Genomic DNA, 7,286 nt, shown 5'->3' on the forward strand with positions numbered 1-7,286 from the left:
TGAAATGAGATTCTGGAATTAAAACCAGACTCTGTGTGTGTGTGTGTGTGTGTGTGTGTGTGCGCGTGTGTGTGCGTGTGTGTGTGTTTACTGGTGATGTTGAAATGGGTGAGGGTGTGTCTACTGATGATGTCCAGCACGTGGGACAGAGAGAAGTCGACAGTCAGCAGGACAACGGACAGCAGGAAGACCGTCAGCACCTGAAACACACCTGACATCTGCCAACACACACACACACACACACACACACACACGCACGCACGCACGCACGCACACACACAGACGCACATACACGCACATGCACACGCACACACACACACACACACACACTAACTTTAGTCTGCTGTCTTGGCTCTGAGCTCTGCTACACACAGACAGGTGGGGAGTGAAAGGTGGGGTTAATGAGGGGTTGAAACAGGAAGTGGTGCAAAGCAGCAGTAAGACTGGAAATTCTGCAGCTACAGTGGGATGCAAAAGTTTGGGCCACCTTGTTCATAGTCATTATCTTCCTGTATAAAGCGTTGGTACAATAAAAACTGTCAGTTAAATGTATCATACAGGAGACGCACACAGTGATGTTTGAGAAGTGAAATGAAGTTTATTGGATTTAAAGTGTGCAAGAATTGTTTAAACAAAATCAGGCAGGTGCATCAATCTGTTGTCATTTTATTGATTCCAAAACCTTCAGAACTAATTGTTGGAACTCAAATTGGCTCGGTAAGCTCAGTGACCCCTGACCTACATGCACAGGTGAATCCAATAATGAGAAACAGTATTTAAGGGGGTCAATTGTAAGTTTCCCTCTTTTAATTTTCTCTGAAGTGTAGCAACACGGGGGTCTCAGAACAACTGTCAGATGACCTGAAGACAAAGATTGTTCAGCATCGTGGTGGGAAGGACACAGAAAGCTGTCTCAGAGAGTTAAACCGTCTGTCTCCACAGTTAGGAACATATTGAGACAATGGACCACAGGCTCAGTTCAAGTTAAGGCTGGAAGTGGCAGACCAAGAAACATCTCGGAGAGACAGAAGCGACGGTGAGAACAGTCAGAGTCGACCCACAGACCTGCACCAAAGACCTGCAACATCATGTTGCAGCAGATGGAGTCGCTGTGCATCGTTCAACCATTCGGTGCACTTTACACAAGGAGATGCTGCATGTGAGAGTGATGCAGAGGAAGCCTTTGCTCCGCCCACAGCACAAACAGAGACGCTAAAGCACATTTGGACAACCCAGCTTCATTCTGGAATAAGCTGCTGTGGACTGATGAAACTACAACTGAGTTATTTGGGCATAACAAGCGGCGTTATGCACGGAGGAAACAGAACACAGCAGTCCAAGAAAAACACCTGCTGCCTCCAGTGAAATATGGTGCTGGTTCCATCACGCTGTGGGGCTGTGTGACCAGTGCAGGGACTGGGAATCCTGTCAAAGTTGAGGGACACATGGATTCCACTCAGTATCAGCAGATTCTGGAGAATCAGTGACAAAGCTGAAGCTGCGCCGGGGCTGGATCTTTCAACAAGACAACGCTCAAAATCCACTGAAGCATTCATGCAGAGGAACAAGTACAACGTTCATCTCAGCCCAGACCTGAATATTATTGAAACCTGTGCTGTGAGTTAAAGAGCGCTGTTGATGCTCGGAAGCCATCAAACCTGAATGAACTAGAGATGTTTTGTAAAGAGGAACAGTCCAAAATACCTTCAACCACAATCCAGACTCTCATTGGAACCCACAGGAAGCGTTTAGAGGCTGGAATTTCTGCAAAAGGCGGATCTACTAAATATTAATTTCATCTCTTTTTTTTTGTGGAGCCCAAATTTATTCATCTGCCTGATTTTGTTGAAACAATTCTTGCACACTTTCTGTAAATCCAATAAACTTCATTTCACTTCTCAAACATCACTGTGTGTCTCCTCTATGATATATTTAACTGACGCTTATATTTAACGATTTATACAGGAAAATAATGACTATGAACAAGGCCGCCCAAACTTTTGCATCCCACTGTAAATGAAAAACCTGCCAGGCACGGGGACAAGGTTCAAAGTCCCAACCTCAAATACTTTTTTATCTTTATTAAACTAAACTGTGATAATCAGCTATAAAAACAGTAAAATGTGTATTACACCTTTTTCTGGGTGTATTTGGCTGAACACAGACTGTGTCCTGAAATTGCACCTTGAATTTATAACGGCACAGAAATCTGCTATTGCTGCATACCTGTTTGTGAGAGTGCTGCACTCTGATTGGGCCACGTCTAAACACGTTATTTATAAAAATAACTTAAACTTAAGAAGATGGAAAAGTGGTATTTAGGGTAATGATCCTTTAACAAATCTGCAGACTTTTAGGTGAGTGCAAAGAACTGAAGAGTCACGTCACTGCTGCTATTACAGTGGATTATTTCCTGTGAAGCACTTTGTGAAACACTACATAAATACTGCCAGAGTTACTGCTCTTGAACGCACCACTTGTTTGACCTCTTCGGGGGAAATTTTCAGACTGCAGGGGTTGATCAGCTTGTTTTTCTCAGATTTCCTCAGAGGCAGCAGGCAGCGCTTCCCCTAAACGCAGCACAGGAGAGGACAGGACGGTCAGACCGTGGACTGTACTGCAGTGAGGATGATGAGGATGAGAATGATACCGCTTTCCGTCTGCGGGCATCGATCTGTCTGAAGTAGGCGGTGATGTAGACGTTGTCGAAACAAATGTCCCTGTTGTACTGCCAGAGGTACCCAAACGCCCTGCAGAGGAGAAAAGAAGATGGAGATAAAGGTGTGAATCTTAACGGGATGAAGGTGAAGGTGAGACTCTTACTGGGTGAAGATGGTGATGAAGGTTAAGGAGAGGAGCATCTGCAGGATGTTCAGCACCCGTCCCGTCGTTGATGTCAGTTTCTGGAAGGATGTTTTGACAGCGTTGGTGAACTGTTGGTCCAGCAGAGCTTCGCTCAGCGCCGGCTGCTCCTCCTCCTGCGAGACGACACGCAGGTTACATTTCAGCCGACTCTGGGTTCGTCCTGAGGGTGGTGCTGGAGGACCGGCGGTGCAGGTCTGACCTCTACGGTGAGCTCGGCGCTGAACTCTCTGGACAGCAGGTCAACCGAAACATTCAGCCGGTCGAAGAGTTGACCAAAGTTTCCCTCCACGGGAATGTTGTCCCTGCACCACGGAGTCATGACTGACGGGAGGAGGAGAAGAACTAAAGATCACAGCAGCTGCCTTTTCAGCACCACAGAAGAGTCACCAAAACACCAAGACTATCAACCCTGAAATAATAACTCGAAAATAATCTGCCGTTTACGTTTGAGGACACTTGAGTACGATATACCGCTCAGAACACTGAAGCCTATGTTTGCACACCTTCAAATTTAAAGGTGCTTTTTGCAAAACCTTTAACTAAATTTAATAAAAACTTCCACCACAAGATGGCAGCGTTTACCAGAAAGGTTTAGTGTAGTCGTTTCTTTACTATTTAAAAATATAACTGCTCGTTTTTACTCTTCGAGCTCCCAGAACAAGTCGCTAAATATTACTGTGAATTCTGTACAAATGTCAAACTAGCACCGAGCTAACAATAATAGTGCTGTCATGCTGTGTTGTGATTGGATGCTAAACTCAGTGTCACCTTGTGGCTCAAAGTGGTATTACACCAAAGCGCCGGAGCCCAACTTCAGTTTTATTTTTTAAAGCAAAGACTTTCTGGTGACAGTTTAAATGTATTCTGATGCTGATGTTTGTAGAAATGTCTGACTGGAAAGAGTAGAGACCGCGGGGTCAGCTGGATGTGGATATTTCATAACGCCGTGGTACGTATAACCTTTTACCTTTCATGATGTCACACAGGAAGTGAAACTTCATTGAAATGCAGAGGATGTAGTTGATGACGGGGACGGGGATCGCCTCCAAACACGCCGTCCACCTGTTGGCAAACCAATCGACGCACCGCTGCACGCCCTGAGCCACCACACCTGGGGATCAAACCACGCGCGAGTTCTCATCTTTAAATGACGTTTGTGAAGCAGGTGTGAAATCATTTTGAATCACATTAGTGACGACATTTAAAGCGATTGTTTTCTCGTATTGGTGACACGAGGATGATGATCAACAGTTTCCTTCTGTATTGCGTTTCCTGCCTGAAACCTTTGAACTTCACGTCTGGTGTTTCTGGTGTTTCTGACTTACTGTCGCACTGCTTTAGGGTCTTGGCGGTGAACTCCTCCTGGGTGCTGTTACCGCCGCCCTGTTTAGATTCGAATCGGTCGTATCCGTACTGAAGGACCATCTCGTCTCTGATGTCCTGAAACTTCTTGCTGACATTTAAAGCCTCCAACTCAAAACCTTCTTTATCATCCTGGAAGAGAAGCAAAAGATCTGAGGCCCCTCAGCTTCATGTTCATGGCAGTAGGTAGGGTGATAATTATTATTATGTTAAACTAGAGGAGCTTTGAAACATATTCCTCTCACCATGAGCTCCTGTGTGATGATCAAAAATGGCTTGATGGCTTCTCTCCACAGTAGCTTGCTGTGACGGACCTGCAGGTCCAGGTTGCAGCTCACAGACACGGCGGCGGCCTCCACGTTACGCTGGATGTTTGAAACTGGGCCTGCAGAAGGGACGCAGCATCACATGACACAAAACTCACCTGAAGACATGTTAAGCAGACCCATTCAGCCGCTGAGGTAACCAATCGTATCTGCATGTTGTATTATGTATTTAGTAAAAGATTTAATCAGCCACAGACAGACTGGGTCCAGTGAGGCCTGTGGACCCAGTCTGTCTGACTGTCTCAGTGCACTTCAATGTTGGACGACTCAGACTCATAAATGTTCCTGTGCAGGCTCACAGGATCAGTGACGTCCTTTAAAGCAGCGGTCTCCAACCTTTTTTGTGCCACGGCAATATTTTCACGGACCGGCCTTTAAGGTGTCGCGGATAAATACAACAAAATAAAACCGGTACCGAAAAAAAGAAGATTTATTCATAACACACATGAAAGACCCAGGAAAACAGAGTTAAGGATAAAAACGATAACAAAATAACACTGAAAACCGATAAAAACCCTGAAAACCAGACATTTCACACCTGAGCCTCAACTCTCGCGGCCCGGTACCAAACAACTCACGGACCGGTACCGGTCCGAGGCCCGGGGGTTGGGCACCGCTGCTTTAAACACGTTCCAACACTCGCTTTTATGTCACTCCATCACATGGGAGGTCTTTGTAGTCTTTGACATTGTAGCTGTTAATTCATTCATATGTATTTAGTATTCATTCATCCTAAGTGGTCGAAATGAAGGTTTTTGGTTCATGAGGATGAAACATTTCACCTCTCAACAAAGAAGCTTCTCATCTTTAAAACTGAAGAGTGAAACGTCTTCACGAACCAAAAGGAAGTGCAGCCGGCCTCAGCCTGAGCCCTCGGGACGACGCACACATTGATTGTTGCTGTTGGTGTCGTCTGAACTCTTTAACACTGATCAGTATATCAGCCTATCCCAAAGTCACACGGGAGCAGGTCTGTGTGACTTCAGACAGAACTGACCTCCGCTGGTTTGATTGCTGCACTTTGTTTTTAACAGTGTTTAATGTTTGCTGATAAAGTGTTATTAAATCTGTCCTGCTGATCAATATTTTGCTGACATGAAACAGTGGAGCTTGTAGAAAAGTTATTTGTGGGTTTTATGTTTTTTTCTAAATGACGCATCAATGATTTGGTTTCAGGGATTCTCACCAAACACACGAGCGAGGGGAGCAGACTGAAGACAGTTTGGACATCTGTGCTTTCACAGGTACAGACGAGAGGAGTGGATCCTCCCTCCATCTCCTTCTGAGCTCATTATGTTTGTTTTTTCAGTTAAAAAGCCAAATATGTGCCGATTCCTGCAGATTCATGAAACTTTGGACTCACTGGACACGAGAATGTTTCTGATACGACTCCACGAAAAAGATGACGGCACTGACCGTGACGGCCACACTGTGAGCCGTGTGCACACTCTGCACAGGCGTCTGTTTACCTGCGTACAGCACAGACAGGGCCAGCAGGATCAGGTAGGAGCGGCCACGGGAGCCGAGCATGCTGGGAAACACGAGGAGGACCGAACACCTGAAGGACGAAGACAGGAGTCCGCCTGCGAGACACACAGCTGAAACACACACTCGGTCAGATCTCCACGTGTTTCAAACGTGCTTCAAAGAACAGATGTGAGTGTGCGACCTCGCCTCACCAACAAACAAACATCCTACTGCCACCTTCAGGTCAAAGGTCAGCGGGAGGTTGTGGGCAATGCCCAGGAACAAGACTGATGGTCAGACGAACAACAACAGGAGTCAAACATCACATCGGCTTTTTTCTAACAACCTTTCAGAATAATAAAAACAGCTGGAAAGTAAAAGAAGAGCTTTGCATTCGTTATATTTATAGTAACAAATGATAAAATCACACAATATTAAAAATAAAGACAACAACAATGTGACTAAGTCATAATAACATCAGCTAGTATATTACAGTGAATGAAATTATTTAATGAGAGGCTGATTCTGTGCGCGCTCCTGTTTCCTCCGAACAGCTCATCGGCCCCAAAATGAGCGCAGCTCTGCGGCGTCTTTTCGCTCTGATGCCCGCGCTGGTTTCCAACATGTGAGGATCGAAGCTCAGAGATGAACCGCCCAGGTGTGTCGCTGGAGGTGTTACCTGTGCCGGTCGCTACTCCATACAGCGCCCTGAAGAGCGGGCGAGCCACCGGAAACTCCTCTGATTGGCTGAAGAGGAACCGATGGACAACTGGAGGCAGGATGGTCTGAACGCACCTGTGCGCCGCTGTAAGGAAGCACAAACACCTGGAAACAGGTTTTGACCGTCGGCTGGCAGCCTCAGGGCTGATCAGCTCCACCACCTGAGTTTTGAGTTGTTGTGGGTGAACTCACAGCTGTGACGTGTCCCGGTGTCAGCCATCATTCACCACAAATCGCTCCTCTAACCTGCGTTCAAGCGCACACCGCTTACAAACGTATCGTCGTTTGACTGTTGGAGCTTCTGTTAGCTTCGGCCTGTCACGTGATGTGTCTCTGGTTTCCAGGTGACGCGGAAACGTTTCCCCTGGTGTAAAAGATGAAGATGAGGAGTGAAGAAAGGAAACAGCTCCTGATGAAAAGTGACATCTCAGTCCAGGTGAAGAGGGGCGGAGTCACAGAGACTATCCGAGGAGCTCTGAGCAGGTAGAGGGACCAGATTCACCTGAGTGCTAACTGTTAGCTTTTGAGCTAACACATTCTCATTTA

At 46.3% G+C, this 7,286-nt stretch overlaps 2 protein-coding genes across 4 annotated transcripts in view; one reads left to right on the forward strand and one right to left on the reverse strand.

Annotated features, from left to right (window-relative positions):
• dcst1 (DC-STAMP domain containing 1) overlaps positions 1 to 7,000 on the reverse strand; it is an 11,874-nt gene extending 4,874 nt beyond the window's left edge. The window contains exons 1-12 of the mRNA XM_005744178.2: positions 6,933 to 7,000; positions 6,700 to 6,825; positions 6,233 to 6,307; positions 6,023 to 6,151; positions 4,473 to 4,612; positions 4,191 to 4,359; positions 3,833 to 3,976; positions 3,065 to 3,186; positions 2,824 to 2,978; positions 2,651 to 2,750; positions 2,475 to 2,570; positions 92 to 218 (exon numbers count right to left, since the gene is read on the reverse strand). Coding sequence (XP_005744235.1) covers positions 92 to 218; positions 2,475 to 2,570; positions 2,651 to 2,750; positions 2,824 to 2,978; positions 3,065 to 3,186; positions 3,833 to 3,976; positions 4,191 to 4,359; positions 4,473 to 4,612; positions 6,023 to 6,151; positions 6,233 to 6,307; positions 6,700 to 6,825; positions 6,933 to 6,963 — 1,414 coding nt within the window. The 5' untranslated portion in view covers positions 6,964 to 7,000. The remainder of the gene's footprint in view (positions 1 to 91; positions 219 to 2,474; positions 2,571 to 2,650; positions 2,751 to 2,823; positions 2,979 to 3,064; positions 3,187 to 3,832; positions 3,977 to 4,190; positions 4,360 to 4,472; positions 4,613 to 6,022; positions 6,152 to 6,232; positions 6,308 to 6,699; positions 6,826 to 6,932) is intronic.
• Positions 6,760 to 7,286, forward strand: part of dcst2 (DC-STAMP domain containing 2) — a 17,034-nt gene continuing 16,507 nt past the window's right edge. For 2 of the 3 annotated variants that reach the window (XM_005744177.2, XM_005744176.2), the window contains exon 1: positions 7,104 to 7,223. In XM_005744177.2, coding sequence (XP_005744234.1) covers positions 7,117 to 7,223 — 107 coding nt within the window. In that variant the 5' untranslated portion in view covers positions 7,104 to 7,116. Of the gene's footprint in view, positions 6,828 to 7,084; positions 7,224 to 7,286 lie in introns of those variants that run through there. The other variant, XM_005744175.1, reaches the window with a different exon arrangement.

Source organism: Pundamilia nyererei, unplaced genomic scaffold, assembly GCF_000239375.1.
Source record: "Pundamilia nyererei isolate P.nyererei 1_Seehausen unplaced genomic scaffold, PunNye1.0 scaffold00139, whole genome shotgun sequence".
NCBI classification, from domain to species: Eukaryota; Metazoa; Chordata; class Actinopteri; order Cichliformes; family Cichlidae; genus Pundamilia; species Pundamilia nyererei.